General features: G+C 40.6%; 1 protein-coding gene across 4 annotated transcripts in view; it reads right to left on the bottom strand.

Annotated features, from left to right (window-relative positions):
• HTR4 (5-hydroxytryptamine receptor 4) overlaps positions 1–23,924 on the bottom strand; it is a 198,826-nt gene that overhangs the window by 64,052 nt on the left and 110,850 nt on the right. For all 4 annotated transcript variants that reach the window (XM_003933996.3, XM_003933995.3, XM_074379593.1 and 1 more), the window contains one exon: positions 7,359–7,512. In XM_003933996.3, the coding sequence (XP_003934045.1) occupies positions 7,359–7,512 (154 nt within the window). The remainder of the gene's footprint in view (positions 1–7,358; positions 7,513–23,924) is intronic.

The following is a 23,924-nucleotide window of genomic DNA, read 5'->3' as shown; positions in this document are numbered from 1 at the left end:
AAGTTGTAGATTTTCACCACATCATTCCTTTGTCTTCTTCTTTCATTTTATTGCATGGTCAGCTGTAAGTTTTATTTTTCCACTTAAATAAAATTTATCATTTTTCTCTAATTATTTTTGAGATTTATCAACTTTTGTTTTCAGCAGATTTTAAAAATGCATTGTCTAGATAGAGTTTTCTTCTTTGTTGAACCTGCTGGGGCTTTGTAGAGAGAGTTTCTTGAATCTGTGACTAATGGCTTTTATCTGTTTTGGAAAATTCTTAGGCACTATTTCTACAAATATTGCATTTGCCCCATTCTCTCTCTCTTCAAATAGATTACTAATTATATGAATGTCAGAACTTTTCTGTATTTGATATATGTATATATAAAACTCACATATATATATACACACACACTATACGTAGAAGTGTATATATAGAGACACACACACACACACACTATATATATTCTGATATGATACATATATACCAGAATGATCTGCAATAAAATCTTACTCGTTTATTTCTATGTGCTTCTACCTGGATTTTTTTCACAAGGTTATAGTATAGTAGCATCTTGAATTGATATTTTTATCATGATGAAAAAATGATATCACTTAAGTTCCGGTTTACTACAGGTATTCTCAGATATGTCAAATCTACTATTAAATTTATTATTATACTTATTTATTTTACTGAATTTATTAGTTGTAATATTTCCATCCAATTCCTTTTTTTTTTTTTGTAGTTGCTCCTTTTCTAATGACTCCATTATCCAGATTGCCTATAAAACTGCTTCTGTTGTGTGTCTATGTTCTTAGTTTTAGTCATTTAGTCTTGCTTCTTACAAGGCCTGGTGACTTAATTAAAGGACAGACATTATGTATTAAAAAGTACAGTTAACATTAAGCATGTGAACAGTAAAGTCTAGAGGTGGCAGCCTATTCCAGGAAGAATTTGATTTTCTTCTGGCAAGCAGATAGAATATAAAAAGCACACCTCAACCATGTTTATGTTGTGTTTAATGCATTACTTTCAATGGCAAAAACCACAATTACTTTTGCACAGGCCTTAGATGACTTAGTAAAGGCCCCTGTGGAAATAGCAGAGGTCTCCTTTTTCTCTTGGAGCGTATGGCTACTCAAGTCTTATTTGCCTCAGTTACTTTCCAATCTTTCAAACAGTATTTTATTTAATCTTCATATTTTCTATTTAATTCAGTGTGTTTTATTTAGCTTTGATAGTCATGCTCATGACAGTTCCCACCTTATATAGAAACACAATTCTCTGTCCTTCCTTACAATATGTTTTAAGGCATATTTGCTTCCAAGACAATTTTCTCTTTACTTGTTTTCTTCCTCCCTGGCTGCTCCTTCCAACTGTCCTTTACTGCTCTGCATTCCTTAGACTGCTTCTATTCTCTATCTACGTGCATTCCTCAGGTGATCTCATTTAGTCATATGGATTTAGATGATATTTAATCTTTAAGAATGCCCCACTTTTTTCTCTTTCTCGTCAGGACCTCCTATGAACTGCAGAATTTGATATCAAGCTGCTTACTTGACATCTCCACTTGCATATCTAATAGATATCTCAAATGTATGTTGTGGAAGCCAAGCATTTAACTCTCCCCACCCCATAAACCCTAATTTACACACAGTATTCCCACCTGGATTGATGGTCACTCACTCTAATTTTCTAGTTTTTTGTCTAAAATCTTAGATGATGTTTGACTTAGGTTTTTCTTTCACATTCTTCTAATTTTTTAAAACCCTGTTGGTTGAATCTTCAAAATATATCCAGATTCTAAATCACAGTCTTGATTGTTATCACAGAGGTTGGAGCACGACTGTGACTCATCTGTCACACTATTTCAACAGACTCCCTTACTGACTGCTTTTTTAACAGAAAAAAAAACCAGAAAGAATCTTTAACAAGACAATTCAGGTCATGTCAGAGCTCAATACTCTGCAATGGCTCCCCATTTTTCTCATAGTAAAAGTCAACGCTCTTAAAATAACCTGAAAGGTCCTACACTATCTTTCTCCTATATATTTTTTAACTTCCTTTCCTACATTTCCCTGCTTCATTTACTCTGCAACAGCTACACTAAAATTGATATGATAGGAATATTCCGTCACAGCACCTTTGCACTAGCCATTTTTCTGGCATGGTATATTCCCTGAGATATCCACAAGCACAATTCCCCACCTCCTTAAAGGCTTAACTCCAATATCACCTTCTCAATAAAGCCTGGTCTAACACCTTATTTAATATTACAATCTGCTATCCCATTCACCTGATTTTTCCTACCATTTATCATCTTTTAACATCCTAGATATCTGCTTATTTTTAACCTCCTCTATTTGTTTTCATCTCATCACTTGTTGTCTGCCTCTCTTTGTTAGAATATAAACTTTACAAGGAAGTGGGTCATTGTCTATACTGTTTAATAATGTACCCTAAGCACCTGAATTAGATACTCAAATATGGTTGGGGCTCAATAAATACTTAAAGAGCAAAAGAATATGTAAAATCTGACAATTTCTCACCACCTCAAATTGCTATCATCCTGGTCCATGTTAGCATCATCACTTGCCATGATAATTGTAATTCCTTCCTAAATGTTGTCACTATTCTCTGCCATTCCACAGTCATTTTCTACAGAGTAGCCAGAATGATTCTTTTAAAACACAGGGCAAATAATGTCATTCCTCTCGTCCAAACCCTTGAAAGCTTCTTCTATCACACTCTGAGTAGCCATAATCTGACTCCAGGCTACCTCTCTGACCTCTACTTTTCTTACCAATTTCCTCCTTGCTCACTGCTGTCTGTAATCTTCTAGGCCATTCCCTGAACTACCCAAGCATGCTCCTGCTCAAGGGACTTTATGATTATTGTAATTTTGTTCCAAAACACTTTTTTTCTTGATGCTTACATGCCTTGCTTTCTCTCTTCCTGCAGGACTCTGCTCCAGGAATATTTTATTAAGGAAGGTGAATGTTACATGTAAAATAATATCTTCCCATCACTCAGTTTTTACTTGTTTTTGTGTTTTTCTTTTTTAAAAAATAAAATATAACACCTGAAATATATTGTACTTTCTCCTCACTAGATTTTGAATGCCATATGAACTGAAAATTTTTTACCACGTTACCTATGGAACATAGGGGGCATTCAATTATTTCTTGAATGAGTAATTGAATAAATAATGCAGCTGTTATGAGCTTAGACTTTGAAGTTATAAGATTTTCCTTATAAAATGACTATTAAACATAGTAATAATGTATTGGTTAGATGAGATTAAAACATGTGAAGCATTTAGTATATTATCTATAAATATTTAATAAATAGTGATGATGAAAAGAGAAAGCAGGTTTAGGAACATAATTGAGAAAATTATAATGTGAACACTTTGAATTTTTAGGCTGTTTCTTTCCTGTTATGTTAACAACCCTAGACTGGGTTGGTGTGGTTAACAATTTGTAAAATCTAGGGGTGGAATAGAACATTTCTAGCAAGCTTAGCTTTAAAAGCACAGCTGATTCCATTAAGCAAAGGAAGAAAGTCCCTGGAGTTGCTTCCTGCCTTGGGTATCTGTACTTGCATGTATGTGCAGGTTTATAGGTGGGAGTATACAGTTGGTCATCATTATGCATGGATTCCATCTCTGTGGATTCATCCACTCACTAAAATTTATTTGTAACCCCCAAAATCCCTCAAATCAATACTGGAGGTGCTTTCACAGTGCCTCTGTGGTCATTTGTAGACATGAATGCACACAAAGCAGTGGAAAATTTGTTTCCTGAGAGGTGTGTTTCCAGCTGAAGTCAAACAAGGCGATGCTCTATCATCTTGTTTCACTTCAACAGGTGTCCCTTTTGTTATTTGCGGGCACATATTTTGCCTTTTTGTGCTTTTTGATGGTGATTTCATGGTTTAAAATGGACCCTAAGTGTAGTGCTGAAGTGCTATCTTGTGTTGATAATTACAAAAAGCCTGTGATGTGCTTTACAGAGAAAATACATGCTTTAGACAAGCTTCATTCAGGCACGAGTTATAGTGCCTTGTCCATCCATGAGTGCAATGCTAAATGAGTCAACAGTATAAATTAAATAGGAGTTTTTAAACAGAAACACACATAAAATAAGGTTATACATTGACTGGCTGATGAAAATGTTGTGACCAGAGACTCACAGGAACCTAATCCTGTATTTTCTCCTGAAAGCAAAGATTCAGTATTTGCCAGTTCAGTGCTTGCAGTGACTTTATGAAATTTAATTGCCGCCAACAAGAAGAATCAGCCATATGTATTTTGTGACCATGTGGGTTGTGCTAGTATCTCTCTAGGCAGGTTTGGTGTGCAAATCAGTGGACAAATTATGAATATTAGGAATGTTAACAGTGAACAGATGCTCCATTTCCCATTTAGGTGAATTAGGGTCCATTTTAAACCATGATTAAAATTAAATAGGCAATGCCTTTGGCTCACTCTAAATGAATACAAACTTTCTGGGTTATTTGCTTTAGAAGTTCTATGCCAGGAGGTAAAAGTGCTGATCCCTCATTAGAAGTTCCCAATGCACAGAAGCATATGCTTCCAAAGATATTCTCCATTAGGGAATAAGTTTAGCATAAAAATTAAGAGCATAGACTCTGGAATCCAAAGCCTGGGCTCAGATACAGTCCCTACTATTTCCTGCCAATGACTTTAGTGAATAATTTCCCTGATCCAAGGTTTGATGACATATAAAATGAGGATTATAATAGGATCTACTTCATAATGTTGTAAGGCCTAAGTGAGATTCACAGGAATAATGATTAACAGGGGGCTTCTCACATACATACTAAGTGTTCAACATTTACTGGCCATTATTAATCTTGGAGCAATAATAATTGTTGAAAATTTGGATTTCGTTTCCTCCAAGAATGATAAAACTGACAGTTTAAAATAAATTGGATAGAATTCAAAAAACATCCATGCAGTCACCCTTTGATTTCACTCTCTTGCCTCCAGCATTTCTTTCATAATCCCAAGGAATACTTGTTCTGACATACCACATGCAAATCCTGGCTCAGGGCTTGGTTTAGAGTTTTATCCTTGAAAAGGAACAAGGCAGGACTAAGAGCTAAGAATGAAGTGGAAAGAGGAAAGGGCAGCTCCCTCTCTTGAGGGTTCTGTTGCTCTCAATCGCTCCTCTTCACTTCCCTTCCCACATCTCCATGTATCCTGGGACCAATTTTAAAGTGAGTGCCTGGCAACTTCCTTATGGAACATAGGTTCCTGCTAATGAATCCAGACCATAGTTGATTTTCATTATAAGTTTAGTATGTCAAAGCTGAAGGACTCTTAAAAGTTTGTATCTAGACAGAGTAAGACAGTTAATTTTATGTGTTAACTTGACCAGGCCATGGGGTATCAACACATTTAGTCAAGCATTATTCTGGGTGTGTCAATGAGGAAATTTTTGGATGAAATTAACATGTGAATCAGTAGACTGCCTTTCTCAATGCAGGTGAACCTCATGCAATCCATTGAAGGTTTGAATAGCAGGGAACTCTTGCTGCCTTACTGCCTTCCAGCTGTGGTATCAGTTTTTTCCTGCCTTTGGACTCAAACTAAAACATTTGGCTTTTCTGGGGCTCTAGTGTGCCTGCATTTGGACAGGAACTACACTATTGGCTTTTCTGGGGCTCTAGCTTGCTGAATGTAGTTCTTGATACTGGTAAACCTCCATAACCACATGAACCAATTACTTAACAATAGTTTTTTTTTCTCTCTCTCTACACACACACACACACACACACACACACACACACACACACACACATATTCATTACTTATGTTTATCTGGAGAATCAATACACAGGGATTGGAATAATGCCTGGCATATATTGCATGCTCTCCTAGATCACTGGTAGACATTTTTCCCCACTGAGGACCAACAGATCCTCTGATCACAGCCCTTCAGTAAGTGAGACAGTTCAGAGCTGGGCTCAGGGCTTAGTTTTTTCAACGTCTAGCCTTGGGCTCTCTTCATTCCCTGGCAGCCTCTACGCACATGACATATTTTCCTCAGGTCCATGTCGGCTGACGTGGTTTGGCTGTGCCATACCCATCCATTTTGGCTGTGCCACCCCCATCCAAATCTCATCTTGAATTGCAGTTCCCATAATTCTCATGTGTTGTGGGAAGGACCTGGTGGGAGATAACTGAATTATGGAGGTGGTTTCCCCATACTGTTCTCATGGTAGTGAATACATATCATGAGATCTGATGGTTTTATATTGGGAAACCCCTTTCCTTAGCTCTAATTCTTTCTTATCTGCTGCCATGTAGGACATGACTTTCACCTTCCACCATGATTGTGAAGCCTCCCCAGCCATGTGGAACTGTGAGTCCACTAAGCTCCTTTTTCTTTGTAAATTACCCAATCTGGGGTATGTCTTTATCAGCAATGCGAAAATGAACTAATTCATCAGCCTTATAGACTCTCAACGTAAAATGGAATAAAGACCTTTTGGGACAAATGACATGCCACAGGCCCTGGAGTCTGAGCTTTGAATACTTGTCCAGTTTTCTACAATCTCTGTGACATTGGGCATGTTACTTAACCTTAACCTGCATAAGCTTGTGAGCCTAGGTTTTCTCATCTGAGAAATGGGGAAAGAACTATACTTTCCCCACAGACAGATTTTCAAGATTATATATAAAGTATTTAGCATACTCTTTGGTATACAACTATGTTAAAGAAAAAATTATTCATGACATTTGTTAAAACAGGAAAGCAGACTTTATTCAGGACCATCAAGATAGGTTATAGGGACTACTGTGATGGGGTTTTGCAGTAGAAAAGAGAACTGAAACACAACAAGGAAAAGTGGAAATTTATAGCCAAACAGCATGGGGAGTGGGGGTCAGTGAATGGAAAATTACCAATAGGAAACATCAGGAGTAAGAGGGGATTATGGCTAAACAAACCTAGCAGGCCTCTTGCTGAAGACAGGGCAAGGTGATCAGACATCACCTGGGAGATGGTGGAGGAGGAAGAACCCGATCAAATATCAAGGGTAGGGGATTCTGGCTAAGCCAACTTAGCAAGATTTTTACTAAAATTGAGTGATGCAAAAACGGACATAAAAGTCCAAAAGCCAAGACCTAGTTGTGATAAGGATTCAGAAAAGTCTGACTATAGTTGGGTTAAGGAGAGGATCTTTGTCAATAAACATTCAAAAGTGTTAGCTTTTTTTTTTTTTTAAAAGCTATCACTCAGACCACTTCTTAGAATACCCAATCTAATATTATTTATTCATTTAGGAATCCCAAGTAAAGGTGATCAGACAGTAAGCCAGTGGGGCCTGTGTGTATACTCACCAAATCAATTATGCCAATGTTATTCCAGCCTTGCATTATAGGGAGAAAAGAAATAAACGTTGGGATGACCCAGCAGCCTCCCAGCATGAGTGCGATGCGCAGAGGGGTCATCTTGTTCCTATAGACCAAAGGCTGGCAGCAGATGGCGTAATACCTAGAGAGAGAATAGAGGGCACAGCATAGGCATGGACAAGGAAGAATGGGAAGGAAAGAACATATAAGAGAGAAGTGGGAGGAAGAGGGGATGGAGCAAGGGATAGAGAGGAACAAACATGGAGAAGAGTTGGAGGGGAAACAGAATAAAAATAAGAAAAGAATAAAAGAAATGATAAAGGGTGAAAGAGGAGAGCAAGTGGTAGAGGAAAGGGAAAAGAAGAAAGAGAGAAGGGAGGAAAGAACAGAGGAAAAAATGATTATATAATACAATATCATATACTGGCCTGTGAGTTTCTGTTAACATAAATATTAATATATACTTTGGATCACATCTGAGAATCATTGCCTGCAGTTAGCCCCACGGTCCTCTCCATCTCCCAATATCTGGAGGAGCTCCACACACACCAGAATTTCTGTTCTGTCTCAGGCACTGTTCCAACACTATCCTGATGCCTGTGCACTGAGGAGCTTCTGTTCAGCCCTCTGGGCCTCAGTGTCCAGGCACCTGTAGCCTATTTGTTTACCACTTGAGGTGACCCAGGCATAGCCCTACATCTGAGCTCTAACCACTGTATCTCCGATTTGTCCTTTTCCCCTTGATCACCTGCCTACATGGAAGTGGAACTCTAAGTCAGTGTTTTTTTTTTTTGTTTTTTTTTTTTTTTGTTTTTTTTTTTTTTGAGACGGAGTTTCGCTCTTGTTACCCAGGCTGGAGTGCAATGGCGCGATCTCGGCTCACCGCAACCTCCGCCTCCTGGGTTCAGGCAATTCTCCTGCCTCAGCCTCCGGAGTAGCTGGGATTACAGGCACGCGCCACCATGCTCAGCTCATTTTTTGCACCATTAGTAGAGACGGGGGTTTCACCATGTTGACCAGGATGGTCTCGATCTCTTGACCTCGTGATCCACCCGCCTCGGCCTCCCAAAGTGCTGGGATTACAGGCTTGAGCCACCGCGCCCGGCCCAGTGTTTTTTTTTTTAATTGTAGTTCACGGATTCCCCGCCATCTCCCCATCCCTGCCATGCTATATCAAACTCACCTGAGGAAGCCTTTTTAAAATGCAGATCCCAAGGATCTCCTGAATCAGAGCGTCTTGGTGAACAACCTGGAGCTTGCATTTTGACAAGTGTGAATCATTACTGCTGTGTGCTAAGGATACCCAATTTCCACCTTCTAAACGCGTATACCTCCTGGCCTCCTTTATGGTTGGGTGGGACCAAGCGACTGGTTCTGACCAATGAATCATGAACAGAATTAACATGCATCACTCCTGGGACAAACCATTTAACTGTCTCTGGGATGTTAAGAACGTAAAATTTTGAATATTTTCTGCTCCATCATTTCCTGTCTACTGGATGAGACACCCCAATTCCATTTATTAGAGTCTGACCTCTCTCATGGGACTCAGTGCTCACACTTTTTTGATTCCATGTTCTGTCTATGATCTTCCTTTTTCTTCCTGCCTCCAGAAAGAGGTACAACTTGCCCACTTAACAGTCTGGCCTGGGGCTGGGCGCGGTGGCTCAAGCCTATAATCCCAGCACTTTGGGAGGCCGAGGCGGATCATGAGGTCAAGAGATCGAGACCATCCTGGTCAACATGGTGAAACCCCGTCTCTACTAAAAATACAAAACATTAGCTGGGCATGGTGGCGCGTGCCTGTAATCCCAGCTACTCAGGAGGCTGAGGCAGGAGAATTGCCTGAACACAGGAGGCGGAGGTTGCTATGAGCCAAGATCGCGCCATTGCACTCCAGCCTGGGTAACAAGAGCGAAACTCCATCTCAAAAAAAGACAAAAACAAAAAAAAACCAGTCTGGCCTGTAACTCCTAGACCGTTCCTGCATATTATTATGGCCTTGGAAATCACCTCTTCCATGCCCAGGCATGGCGCAGAATTTCACAAGAGGCAGAATGCTACAGTAGATCTATCATCTATTTCTCTTTGGGAGAGTTAAAAAATATAAACGCAAAAGAGCCTGGAGACTAAGTCTATTCTCTAAGGTTTTTATCATTTAATGATGAACCACCCCCATACACCCCTCATTTTATGCAGTTCACTTTGTTAATTTTTCCCACCTCTTCTTTTCTTTTCTTAATTCAAAGCATAACTAACATAACAATGGCTACATTCTTTGAAGAGGTGGTAGTAGGATGGGTTGAGAGAGAGGGTGGAATGAGGAGGGCCCAGTGTTGGAGCATGAGGAACAGGTGCCTCAAAAGCAGAGAGAGGAGAAATATCCCCTCTCCTACAAGGCACTGAGAAGTAGCTGACTGCATTGTTCCAAGAGCTCCTTGTAGCTGGAAGCTTGATGGGGCATCCTGACCTGGGACAGAGTGCAAGAAACAACAGATCAAGGAATGGGAGAGTGGCTTGCTCAGAAAAACCATTGTCTCTGTTATAATTCTGACATGGCTGCAAAGTCAAGCTAAAGAAAACTCAGTTATTGAAAGAATCCTGATCAGCTGGATTCCCTCCACACTGCTGGCTTACAAGGAAGGCAAATTATATGAGTGGCAAATTTTTCTGAATGGTGATATTTATAATCATCAAAGGTTTATTATTAACATAGAATTAATGATGAATTTGAAGTGGATGAAATATACTCTTTTTTTTTTTTTTCAAATTTTGTTTCCTTCTTGATTTCCTATTGGGGGGCAAGTCTCTTTCCATTTAACATCCTTCCTCCTTTCTCTTGTTAATAGCACTCCAAATCCTTCAAGAGTTATCTCTTTGCTGTTGCTATGGTGTTATTGGGAAAACAAATGTTGGGATTCTGACTTTTCTAGCCAAGGAGTGAAGTGATCAGACTTTCTCCTGGGACTCAATGCCCTGCAGAGGGATGCAAAATGGGCAAGTCGACAGAGAGCGCTTTATCCCAGCAGAAGCCCCATGGCAGGGCTGGGGATTCTTTCCTGCTCCTTGGATCTTTTGCAGCATGCTCTTACCCATCAAGTCCTCATTCCTTAGCTCTCTCTTTAAATAAACCACTTCATTTCTTTCCAACAAATTATCTTTTTGCTGAAGCTGGTGTCATGGGTTGAACCGTGTCCTCCCTCTTCCAAAGATACATTGGAAGCCCCAACTCCCAGTAACCTTGGAATGTGATCTTATTTAGAAATAGGGTTGTAAAAGAGGCAATCAAAGTAAAACAAGGTCTTTAGGGTGATCCTGAATTCAATGTGACTGATGTCCTTAAGAAAAGGAAAAATTTGACACAGAAACTGATATGCACAGTGGAAAGGTGGCCATGAGGAGAAGGAGTATTGGAGTGATGCGTCCATAAGCCAAGGAACACTTAAAGTTACCAGCAACCACCAAAGGTCAGGAAGAGGCAAGAAACTGTCCTTCCCCTACAGGTTCCAGATGAATCATGGCCCTATTGACACCTTTATTTCAAACTTTCAGTCTTTAGAACTGTGAGACAGTAAGTTTGTGTTTTTCTAAGCCATCCAGTTTGTGGTATCTGTTATGACAGCTTTAGCAAACCAATACAGTTGGTTAAAGGCAATCTCTGTTGCTTGTAAGTGAAGTATTCTGCCTCACACAGAACAGTAAAACTGGCTTAAATGCCAGATGTATCTTTCATAGTATACTTTTTTTCTAAGTAAAAATATATTTTTGTTTTATTCAATATACTTTCAGATCATAGCTCAAGTTTTGACATCCTTTCTTCTATTATCCCCAAAAGGCAATAGAGGGATAAATGAGGAATGAATTCTGCCCTATCTTTGTTGCATAATCAATATAATTGTCAAGGTTCATAACTAGGTGCTGAGATGTTGCCACATAAAGAGCAGATTTCAGAAATTTTGGTTGGATCGCCAATGTTACAAAAATCCAAAAATTCCAAAAGACAAGGTCAAATTAAATATCCTTCAGGGCACTATTCACCACAACCAAGGTAGGAACAAACCTAAGAATCTATCAGTGGACAAATAAATATAGAAAATGTGATATATATAGATACACAATGGGATATTATTCTGCCACAAAAAAATAAAATTCTATCATTTGCAGTAGCATGGATGGAACTGGAGGACATTATGTTAAGTGAATAAGCCAGTCACAGAAGGATAAATACTGCATGTTCTCACTCATGTGACGGTGCTAAGAAAACTTATCTCATTGAGGTAAAACGTAGAATGATGGTTACCACAGGCTGGGAGGGGTAGCATGTAGCGGGGATATGAAGAGGGGTCAGCAAACGCATACAAAAATACAATTAAATAGTGGAAATAAGATGTTTGTGCAGCACAACAGGGTGACCATAATTAACAATAATTTATTGTATCTTTCAGAACAGCTAGAGGAGTAGATTTGGAATGTTCCCGACATAAAGAAATGATAAATGCTTGAGGGGTTGGATATCCCAATTATCCCAATTGATCACTACACGTTGTATGCTCCTATCAAAATACCACATGTACTCCATAAGTATGTACAACTATTATGTTCCCATAAAATTTAAAAATTTTTAAATAGATAAATGATATCTTACAGGATAAAAAGTACATTTGAGAAAGCAGGATGTCTTACCTGAGAACATTCTTTGATTTCCATAAATGGATGTGGATGTTTAGAGGGTTATGTTAGGAAAATAAAAGAATTTACAAAAAAGGGCTTTAAAATGTATGGTTATATTGGTGCTCATAACGTTTTTATAAAAGCCTTTATTTCTAAGTCTAGCACGGCCCGGGATATTGCCAGTTTCCCTTGACATAATGAACATACCATGAACAATACTGCCCTACATTCTGCTGTCCAAATGTTCTACGATTTAATTTGCTTTACCCTAGATTCCTAGGAGCTGCTGCTACATAGAATTAAATAGTGGCAACCAGTTTCCTTTTAAAATGCAACTTAAAAGAGGATACTACGAATGTAGTACACATTTTACCAGTCTCTTACACTTTTTTTTTTTTTTTTTTTTTTGGAAACAGGATCTTGCTGTCACCCAGGCTGTATAGTGCTTGTGTAATCTTAGCTCACTGCAACCTCCGCCTCCCAGGCTCAATTGATTCTCCTGCCTCAGCCTTCTGAGTAGCTGGGACTACAGGAATGCATCACCACACCTAGATAATTTTTGTATTTTTAGTGGGGATGGGGTTTCACTATGTTGGCTAGGCTGGTCTCAAACTCTTGGCCTCAAGTGATCCACCAGCTTCAGCCTCTCAAAGTGCTGTGATTATAGGCATGAGCCATCACACCCGGCCACCTTACACATTTTACATATACAGTCAGTTTTCCTGGAAAGTGCATGCCAGAAATAAAGCGCTTGAACAGTGAGCCCATCCTGTAGGGGGCTAAGGTGGAATACATCGAAACACACCCAAACACAGACGTAGAAAGTTACTGTTGCAGGATCTGGGGTGGTTAGGCAAGCCTAGAAAAAATCCTTTATCTATTTTTTTAATTATCAATAAGTAAAGGGGGAAAAGGATTTTATTTTACTTCAATTTAAATTAGATTAGGTAAATTGTTAGTGATAGGCAAGAATATGAATAAGAGAAATATTAAATTATGTCTAGGTGTATGCTTTATTTGCATTTTGTCTTCTATATCTTCTTCAGTCTTGTACACTGTGTTATGGTAAACATGATTTGATTTGTAAGTGGCATTGAGTATAGAATATAAGGTTCTTATATGGAGCTCAAACTCCAGCATCTACTTAACTTTATGTGCTCAAGATTCATACCAAGGCCTGGCACCCTTGTGAAAGCAGACCTAAATAAGTCACCTCATATCCTTCCAACGTCTTTCTGATATTTTCTTTCAAGCAAAAAAATCTAAAAAAGTAAACATCCTCTGAAGGCTGGACTCAAGAATCTAAATTAAGTAGGTGAAAATAAACACCACTGAATAAAGTGATTAATAAAAATTGAGTTCTAGTGTTAACTAATGGTGCTTCCTTAAAATTTTAATATTTGTCAGTAGATAAAACTAGACAGAAATCTGATAGCTTGACTTTTATATATGCGGTTGATTTTCAATTCCTATATTTGGATTGTAATGCCCTGCTAATAACAAAAAGAAAACTGACCTATTATGAACTGTTCCTGCAACACACATACACCACCACTAGACAGAATTAGCTAATTAAATTTGCAAGTTCTTTGGAGGGAGGTAAGGCAAAATGCACTGGCTGATTTTATAATAATAGGTACTACTTCTTTACTTACCAAGGACTCTGCCCGTTTGATCTCATTTAATCCTCACAACTATTAAGTTGGTGCAAAAGTATCATGGATTTTGCCATTAAAATACTTTTGCACAAACGTAATACTTTTGAGACAGGAACAATAAATGTATCCATTTCACAGATGAGGAAAGGGAAGCACAGGAGTGTTAGAAATTTGCTCAGTCTCACAGGTGGTAAAGACCGACCTGGCATCTAGCCCAGGTAGTCTGACTCAAGAGCCAGGACATAAGCCTCTTATTACTTCACTCAGCTCCCTCTCTCATTGAAAAGCCACTTTGGAAACAATCAAAACATACAAATACTGAATCTCAGAACTTGAAGGATGCTGAGAATCATGAAATCCCCAAGTCCCCTGACACAGTTTGGCTGTGTCCCCATGCAAATCTCATCTTGGATTGTGGCTCCCACAATTCCCATATGTTGTGGGAGGAACCTGGTGGGAGGTGGTCGAATCATGGGGGTGGGTCTTTCCTGTGTTGTTCTCATGATGCTGACCGGGTCTCACAGGATCTAATCGTTTTATAAAGGGGAGTTTCCCTGCACAATCTCTCTTCTCTTGCCTGCTGCTGTGAGAAATGGCTTTCACCTTTCACCATGATTGTGTGGCTTCCCCAGCCACATGGAACTGTGAGCCTATTGAATCTCCTTTTTTTTGTAAATTGCCCAGCCTAGGGTATGTCTTTATCAGCAGTGTGAAAAAGGACTAATGCAGAAAATTAATACTAGGAGTGGGGTTCTGCCGAAAAGATACCCCCAAATATATAGAAGTGACTTTGGAACTGGGTAACAGGCAGAAGTTGGAAGAGTTTGGAGGGCCCAGAAGAAAACAGGAAGATGTGGGAAAGTTTGGAACTTGCTTGAGACTTGTAAGTGGCTTTGACTGAAATGCTAATAATGATATGGGTAATAAAATCCAGGCTGAGGTGGTCTCAGAGATTAGAAATTTGTTGGGAACTGAAGCAAAGGTGACTCTTGTTATGATTTGGCAAAGAGACTGGTGGCATTTTGCCCCTGCCCTAGAGATTTGTGGAACTTTGAACTTGAGAGAGATGATTTAGGTTATCTGGTGGAAGAAATTTCTAAGCAGCAAAGCATTCAAGATGCAACGTTAGTGCTGTTAAAGGCATTTAGTTTTATAAGGGAAGCAGAGCATAAAAGTTTGGAAAATTTGCAGCCTGACAATGCAATAGAAAAAAAAAAATCCCATTTTCTGAGGAGAAATTCAAGATGGCTGCAGAAATTTGCATAAGTAATGAGAAGCTGAATGTTAATCCCTAAGACAAAGGGGAAAAATGTCTCCAGCCCATGTTAGAGGTCTTCATGGCAGCTCCTCCTATCACAGATCCGGAAGCCTAAGAGCAAAAAATGATTTCATGAGCTGAGCTCAGGGTCCCTGTGCTGTGCGCAGCCTAGGGACTTGGTACCCAGTGTCTCAGTGACTCCAGGCATGGCTAAAAGGGGCCAAGACAGAGCTTGGGCTGTGGCTTTACAGGGCGCAAGCCCAAGCCTTGGCAGCTTCCATGTGGTGTTGAGCCTGCAGGTGGACAGAAGTCAAGAATTAAGGTTTGTGAACCTCTGCCTAGGTTGCAGAGGATGTACTGAAACGCCTGGATGCCTAGGCAGAAGTTTGCGGCAAAGGCGGGATCCTCATGGAGAACCTCTGCTAGAGCAATGCAGATGGGAGAAGTGGTGTTGGAGCCCTTGCACAAAGTCCCTACTGGGGCACTGCCTAGCAGAGCTGTGAAAAGAGGGCCACCATCCCCAGACCCCAGAATTGTAGATCCACTGACAGCTTGCACCATGCACCTGGAAAAGTGACAGACACTCAATGCCAGCCTGTGAAAGCACATGGGAGAGAGTCTGTACCTTGAAAAGCCAGAGGCAGAGCTGCTGAAGACCGTGGGAATCTATCTCTTGCATCAGCATGACCTGGATGTGAGACATGGATTCAAAAAGAAATCATTTTGTAGCTTTAAGATTTTACTGCCCTGCTGGATTTGAGACTTGCGTGGATCCTGTAGCCTCTTTGTTTTGGTCAATTTATCCCATCTGGAATGGCTGTATTTATCCAATGTCTGTACCCTCATCATATCTAGGAATTAAATTCTCTTGATTTTATAGGCTCATAGGCAGAAGGAACTTGCCTTGTCTCAGATGAGACATTGGGCTGTGGACTTTTGAGTTAATGCTGAAATGAGTTAAGACTTTGAGGTGCTGTTGGGAAGGCAGTATTGGTTTTAAAATGTGAGGACATGACATCTGGGAGGGGCCAGGAGTGGAAGGATATGATTCGGCTGTGTCCCCACCCAAACCAGATCTTGTACTGTGGCTTCCACAATTCCCATGTGTTGTGGGAATGACCAAGTAGAAGGTGGTTGAATCATGGGGGCAGGTGTTCCCCATGCTGTTCTCATGATGGCAAGTGGGTCTCACAAGTTCCGATGGTTTTATAAAGGGGAGTTTCCCTGTGCAAGCTCTCTTCTCTTGTCTGCCACCATATGAGATGTTCCTTTAACCTGCCATGATTCTGAGACCTCCTCAGTCACATGGAATTGTGAGTCCATTAAACCTCTTTCTTTTGCAAATTGCCCAGTTTTGGGTGTCTCTTTATCAGCAGTGTGAAAATGGACTAATACATCCCCTCCAAAATGAAGTGTGTATCCAAGCATGCTTAATTTTGCTAGGGACTTGGAATTCACCCAGTCCTACTGCAGTACATTCCAAACTTAAGGGCATCCTAAAGTTAAGAAAGTTTTCTCTAAGAATCAGTTTTCGATAACCTCCAGTTTTTTCCTCTTTTTAAATTAAATTCTATCTAATTCTTTTTCTGCATAGTCGCTCTAGAGGCATCTGAAGAGCGCTTTTACATTTCTCTGAAGTCTTACTTTCTGCAGATAAAAAATTTCCTATTGCTCTCAACTGGGGGTGAATTTGCTCACCACGGGACATTTAACAATGTCTAGAGACTTTGTTGTTGTTGCTACAATTGGGAAGTAGATGCTACTGTCACCCAGCGGGTAGAAGTCAGGAACGCTGCTCAACGTCCTGCAGTGCATAGAGCAGCCCCCAGTAACAATACTGGTATATAATGTCAGTAGTGCCGAGATTGAGGACCCCTGGTTTAGATGAGGGACTTTTCACCAATAGCAGGGGCTCTTTGTCCTCTGTATGTGCTATCATGTGTCATTATCTCTTAAGAGTGGGGTGCCACAAGGACAGCACTGTGTTCTGGTGCATTGTATACAGACCAAAAACCATTACATTGCTTTCCACTTTGCTCACCATAACTTAATATAGCCTAGGAGATACCAAGAAGCATAGGACACCTGTGTGCCTCAAAGAGAAAATGATCTAGGACAGAAGGTGGGAAAAAGTGAAAGTGTCCCCCAACTGATGTATAAGTTTCATGAGGGTAGCAATGTTTGCCTTGTTCTGTATTGTGCCCATGATGGCTAGTACAATGCCAGATATATTGTGGATACTGACAAACTGGATTTTTAAAAAATAATAAACTCTCAATCACTACTAAGTACAACAAATTCCATTAAAATATGTGACCAAGTTTTGGAGATGTGAACAGGTGTATCTAGTGAGGGATGGGGAGAGGTTTTCTTCAATAGTGGTTTTTAAGTCAAATGTTAGAGACTGGCTCAGGATGGTGGAGGAGAAAGTATAATCTAGGTGCTGTAGAGAGCATGGCCAAGGCCTGAAGAGAGAAATCATATTTATATAAAATACATACCCATAAATGTATATTCCTATATCCACATATCACTATAAAAATAAAAGTAAAGTTAATGGAATTGTAGGTTATTCACAGGCAAGTAGACAAAAGTGAGCCTGAAAAGGCTGACTGGAGCACGTCTCAGAGCAGTGGTTCTCAAATCATATCATCCATCTGAATCACTTAGAAGACTTGTTGAAACACAGATTGCTGGTAGATCTGGAGTGGCGTCCAATAATTTGCATATCTGATATGCTTCCAGGTAATGCCGTTGCCAGTAGACTGGAGACCATGCTTTGAGAACCATTGATTTAGAGGTTTTGAATGTTAGGCTAGGAGGAACGACCAAATGTTTTTTCAGCTGAAAAATGTCCATCATAATCAACATTGTTGCATACTTTACTAAAAAAGCTGAATTAAAACAAAGTCAAGAGAAGAGGCTGTTGATTCATATGCTAGATGGACAGTGTTCAATAGGTAAAGTGACTATCTCATCTCAGGAATACATGAATCAGCAACGTTCTCCAGCCTTCCGTTGGATATTTCCCATTCTTCCTTAACTAGAAAACTTTTACAAAGTAGTTAAATGAAATGTTCAAATGATGACTGAGGTTCCAGATGGCCAGGATTAGCTAAAATGAAGCAAGGATATTTACAAAGTAATTTCTTATGCAAAACATTTCAAAAATATTGCTCATAAAACTCCATTAAAAATCCACTTTTGTAGACCAGCCACCAGCTTTTCCCACTGCAGCCATGTGCAAATGTGTGATCAAATTGCTTTTAAATGTCTCTGGGGACACAATTTACTTTGACAACTTAGTAGACAGCCATGTATTTTAAGCTTCATGCTAATCCCTTCCGTGCTCCTTCTGCAATTAAGGAAAATTCTACTTCCTCACTTCCTGCCCTCCCAACCACAGAAAAGGCACAAGAAGCAGTGATAATAATTTGGAATTCTAGACTGTCAGAACTGGGAGATAGTACCAGTCAACTTTCTGTCTTCACAATTGGGTACCAACTTTCCTTGCCTTAACTACTTAGTACCTTTGTGGTCTTAGAATCAGTTACTAACCTCAACAAATTTCCTCATCTTTAAAATGGGAATAATTAGGTCTACTCCCAATTACGCCTCTCCTTCACCATGAGAATTGATGAAATAATATGTTTAAAACATAAGAAGTTCTTGGCACATAAATATCTGTTTAATACATATTATCATAAAGAGACTTGAATATATTTTGGAATTGTGAGCTCTACATTATTTAACAAATAATACAAAAGTTGCTTGGTTCTACATGTCTCCCTAGCAGTTGATTCTAAGAAATATAAAGGTGAATGAATAGGTCTCTAAAGGTGAATGAAAGCATTAAGATCATATTTGCTATGTGCAATGGAGTTGGTTACATGTAAGATCTAGTAATCATACATTGTTGCTTAAGCTGCTGAGTTTTGAAGTAGATGTTACATTCCAATAGAGAACAACAGGTAAACAGGTCATGTATAGCTTGGAGTAGTTGTGGGGTTCACTGGTTGAATAGCAGTCCTCCCAGCAGAAGGTGGTTCAATATAATTTTGTAGCAGATCTCTGGATGAACAGACATGTGTTTCTGCTCTTAGTAATTCTTTTTGTTACATTTTAGTTCCCCTTGTTCCCCCTTTGAGGAGGTAGAGAAGAGAGAAAAGCAGCAGTAGCTTTAAGGTAGAAGTAAAGGCCTCTTCCCTGTGGTCCTCAGGCTTGGCAAGCTTCCAGGCACCTGGAGGATCAGTGAGGAAGACCCAGCAAAGTTATTCACCAGGAGCTGGAGACAGGAAGCAGTGCTGAGAAAGTAGCCAAGAGTGGAGGCAGAACTGTGGGTTCCAGGAAGGAAAAGCTGTAGGGGTAGGGGGACAGAGAGAGACTCCTTTCTGTCAGAGATGTGGAGGACATCAGATTGGGCCCTTGAAGGAATTATGATCCCATGAGCAATCTTCAGATTTAATGTTTATTATGTTCTTCTCTTAAATATTCTTCTGTGGGTGGGTGGGGTGGCTCATGCCTATAATCCCAGGACTTTGGGAGGCCGAGACGGGGGGATCACTTGATGCCAGGAGTTCAAGACCAGCCTGGCCAACATAGTGAAACCCCGTCTCTACTAAAAATACAAAAATGAGCCAGGTGTGGTGGCAAACGCTTGTAATCCCAGCTACTTGGGAGGCTGAGGCAGGAGAATCACTTAAACCCAGTAGGCAGAGGTTGCAGTGAGTTGAGATCCTGCCACTGCACTCCAGCCTGGGTGACAGAGCAAGACTCCATCTCAAAAGAAAATATTATTCCGTACCTTCATGATAATAAAATTTGTAAGAAAGGGAGTGTCATCCATATAAAAAGGCATTTTATAACAGACTACAGGAAAAAGAATAACCTGCTAAAAATGACATATGAAAGCATCATACTGACTGTTTCACTGACTCAGTGAGATTCAGCTCAGGGGTTACATTCCCTGTAAAGGCCTCTCTGGCTCTTGAAATCAGTGAATGGTTCTTCATCTCTGCTCTGTTTTTTTTTGTTTTTTTTTTTTATAGTACCTTGTATATTTCTACAACACAGCATTTTCCTAACTGTATTACAATTGTCCACATTGTTTTCTCCTGCTGCAACTACTGCTATTCCTGCTATGTACCACGTTCATTTATTGAGGGCACACTATATGGCAGGAATTGTATTCTATGTTGTATCTAATTTCTAAAGGAACTCTGCAAGGCAGCGCTCATCTTCATTTCAAATATGAGAACTGAGGCTTGGAGAGTTGAATCCACTTATCCAAGATCATACAACTAAGTTACAGTAAAACTGGGTTTTAAACCCACATCTACTGAAGTATATGCCTGGTAAGTGGGGTAAAGCTAGACAAAAGTAACCCTATCTAGGCCAAGGAGAAGACTATGCAGTGCCCTAGAAGCTGTATGGGCTGAGGACATACAGAACGAAGAAATATTTAATTGTGAACCTGACAGATAAGAAAATACACAGGAAGAACAACTCATGATCTATTACAGTAATCCAGAAATGGGGTGGGATGAAGGAATAAAGAAGAAGATGTATTTCAAAGATATTTATAGGGGATGGCCAAGATTGCAGAGTAGAAATAGCTAATGTGCACAGCTCTCACGGAGAGGAATGAAAGAAGTGAGTAAATACAGCACCTTTAACTGGTACATTCACATACGTATACTGGGACTACTCAAGGAGACAACTCGACCCACAGAGAATAAAGATAAGCAAGGCAGGACATTGGCCCACCCCAGAGTGACACAGAGCCAGGGGAACACCCACTTCCCAGGGAAGTAGTAAATGAATGTGCAAACCCTAGAACCCATGATGCTGCCATAGACCTTTTCAGCCCTTGGATCAGGAGAATCCCCTGTGAACCCACTCCACAAGAGCCTTCAGTTTGACCCATAGAGCTAAATGGAGTCTTGTCAGAGCAGCCATGCAGGGACATGCAGAGACCTGGGAGCCCTAGATATATGGCTTCCTGTGCTTCCTGGCAAAAGTAGCTGCAACCTTGGCAAAGCAAAAGGTTAGATCCCTGTACATACCCTTAGAAAAGGGGATGAGCCGGGCGCGGTGGCTCAAGGCTGTAATCCCAGCACTTTGGGAGGCCAAGGCGGGTAGATCACGAGGTCAAGAGATCGAGACCATCCTGGTCAACATGGTGAAACCCCGTCTCTACTAAAAATACAAAAAATTAGCTGGGCATGGTGGCGCGTGCCTGTAATCCCAGCTACTCAGGAGGCTGAGGCAGGAGAATTGCCTGAACCCAGGAGGCGGAGGTTGCGGTGAGCTGAGATCGCACCATTGCACTCCAGCCTGGGTGACAAGAGCGAAACTCCGCCTCAAAAAAAAAAAAAAAAAAAAAAAAAAAAAAGAAAAAAAAGAAAGAAAGAAAAGAGGATGAATCCAGCGGGCTGAGCAGTGGCAGTCTGCAGGCCCCATTTCCACAGTACCTCACAGGATAAGCGCAACTGGCTGGGAATTCCTAGCCAGCCACTGGTAGCAGCATTGCATCTCCCTGAGACAGAGCTCCCAGTGGGAGTTGTGGGATGCCATCTTTGCTGTTGGGTGACTTAGCCATTCCAGCCTTTGAGCTTTGGCGAGTCCAAGTTGACTGGGGACAGAAGCTGTCCCATAGTACAGCATAGCTGCTCTATGAAAATGTGACCAGACTGCTTTTTAAAGTGGGTCCTTGATCCTGTTCCTCTTCACTGGGCAGGACCTTCCAACTGGGGTCTCCATTCCCTGCTGTTGCTTTCTGGCCGACAGAACATCCCTGGGATGGAGCTCCCGAAGGGAGTGTGGGATGCCATCTTTGCTGTTTGAATGACTTAACTGTTCCAGCCTTTGGGCTTTATAGAGTCTGAGGTGACTGGTGGCTAAAGCAGAACTCCAGCCTAGCACAGCCACTCTACAAAAATGTAGCCAGACTGCTTTTTAAAGTGAATTCCCAAACTCATTCCTCCTCACTAGTCAAAACCTTCCAAATGGGGTCCCTGGCCACCTCTTACAGGTAGATTTGGGCTAGTAACAGCTACGTACTTTCCTGAAATGGGGCTCCTAGAGGGAAAAGCAGGCTGCCATGTTTGCTGTTTTGCACTTTTCACTGTTGATACCTCCAGGTACTGGGAAATCCAAGGTGACTAGTAACTGGAGAAGGCCTCCAGCATACTGCAGAAGTTACATTGAAGTGGCCAGACTTAAGTAGGTGCCTGTTCCCGTATCTCCTCAAAAGGCAGGTCTTCCAGGTACGGGCCTCGAGCCATCCACTGCCACAGGTATCCAGCCAGTAGTGACTCAGAACCTCCCTGGACAGAGACTCCAGGGGCAACTGAAAGCCTCTCTGCCATTGCCTCTGCAGTGGAACTGGCCTTGCTACCCTTGGACTAATGAAGTAGCAAAGACCCTCAGTACCTTCTCTACAGCTCCAACAAGCTGCACTTGACCCAAGGAAAGAAGGCCAGACCATCTCTCATGGGGCCCACCTACTCCTTCTGGTTGCACCAGATAAGGAACCCGTGACTTGAGCCCACAGCACATACCCTCCATCCTAGGCTGATTGTACTGAGCAATTCCTGACCTCAGTCTCTCTGGGATGGAGCCTCCAAGATACAAGCAAAAGACCCTTGGCCACAAACCACTACTGAGGTCCCTCTTCTGCCACATCAAAGTGGAGGAAGGAACATGAATACCAAAACTGCCCTAGAGCTGCAGTGGGAAGCCTAGGAGTTCCAAGCCATGACCTACAGACAGCATGCAAGGAAGAGAGGAACCCATACTTTCAGAGCATTTAGAGGGAACACTGCTGCAACTGTGAGGAGACGGGGAAACCACGCAACTGAGCAAGAGTCTACCAATTGACCATATGCCTAAGTGCCACCCACAGGATCACACCTCAAAATTTAAACACCAAAAATACCTCATTTCTGAAAGCAAAGACAAGAAGTCATCTTCAAATAAAGACCTTACACAATGCCTTGGCCCTGTAAAAACATGCAGGAAAGGAGTTTATTGACTGTTAAACTCTACACTGCAGTTAAAGGAATACCCACATGCAGAGATGAGAAACAACCAATGCAAAAACTCTGGTAACTCAAATGACCAGAGTGTTGTAGGTTTTCAAATGACTGCACCAGTTCTTCAAGGTGAATTCTTAACCAGGCTGGGCTGGCTGAAATTACAGAAATAGAATTCAGAATATGAATAGGAATGAAAATCAAGATTCAGCAGAAAGGGAAAACCCAATTCAAGGAAACTAAGAACCACAATGAAATGATACAGAAGCTGAAGGATGAAATAGCCAGTCCAAAAAATAGAACATAATGAATCTGACAGAGCTAACACAATACAAGAATTGCACAATGCAATCACAAATATGAAGAGCAGACTAAACCAAGCTGAGGAAACATTCTTAGACCTTTGAGATATGCTGACATGTATGAATCATATCAACATTAACCATGAATGTAAATGGGTTGAATGCCTCATTTAAAAGTCACAGAGTGGCAAGCAGGATTAAAAAAAAAAGCATAACCCAGTGGTATGTGTCTTAGAGACCTATCTCACATGTAATGAAACCTATAGGCTTAAAATAAAGGAATGGAGGAAAATATACCAAGTAAATAGAAAATGGAAAAAGCAGGGATTGCAAACCTAATTTCAGGCAAAACAGACTTCAAGCTAACAAAGATCAAAAAGGACAAAGGGTTCAATTCAACAAGACCTAGCTATCCTAAATATATGCACTCAACACAGAAGCACCTAGATTTATAAAGCAAATTCTTAGAGACCTACAAAGAGATATAGATGCCCACTCAATAATAGTGGAAGATTTCAACACTCCACTGACTGCATTAGACAGATCACTGAGGCAGAAAATTAATAAAAATATTCAGGACCTGAACTCAACATTGACCAAACGGATCTGATGGTCTTCTACAGAACTCT

This window comes from Saimiri boliviensis, chromosome 1 (assembly GCF_048565385.1).
Source record: "Saimiri boliviensis isolate mSaiBol1 chromosome 1, mSaiBol1.pri, whole genome shotgun sequence".
NCBI lineage: Eukaryota > Metazoa > Chordata > Mammalia > Primates > Cebidae > Saimiri > Saimiri boliviensis.
Note: the sequence above shows the minus strand (reverse complement) of the source record. Positions and strands in the feature narration are given on the sequence as shown.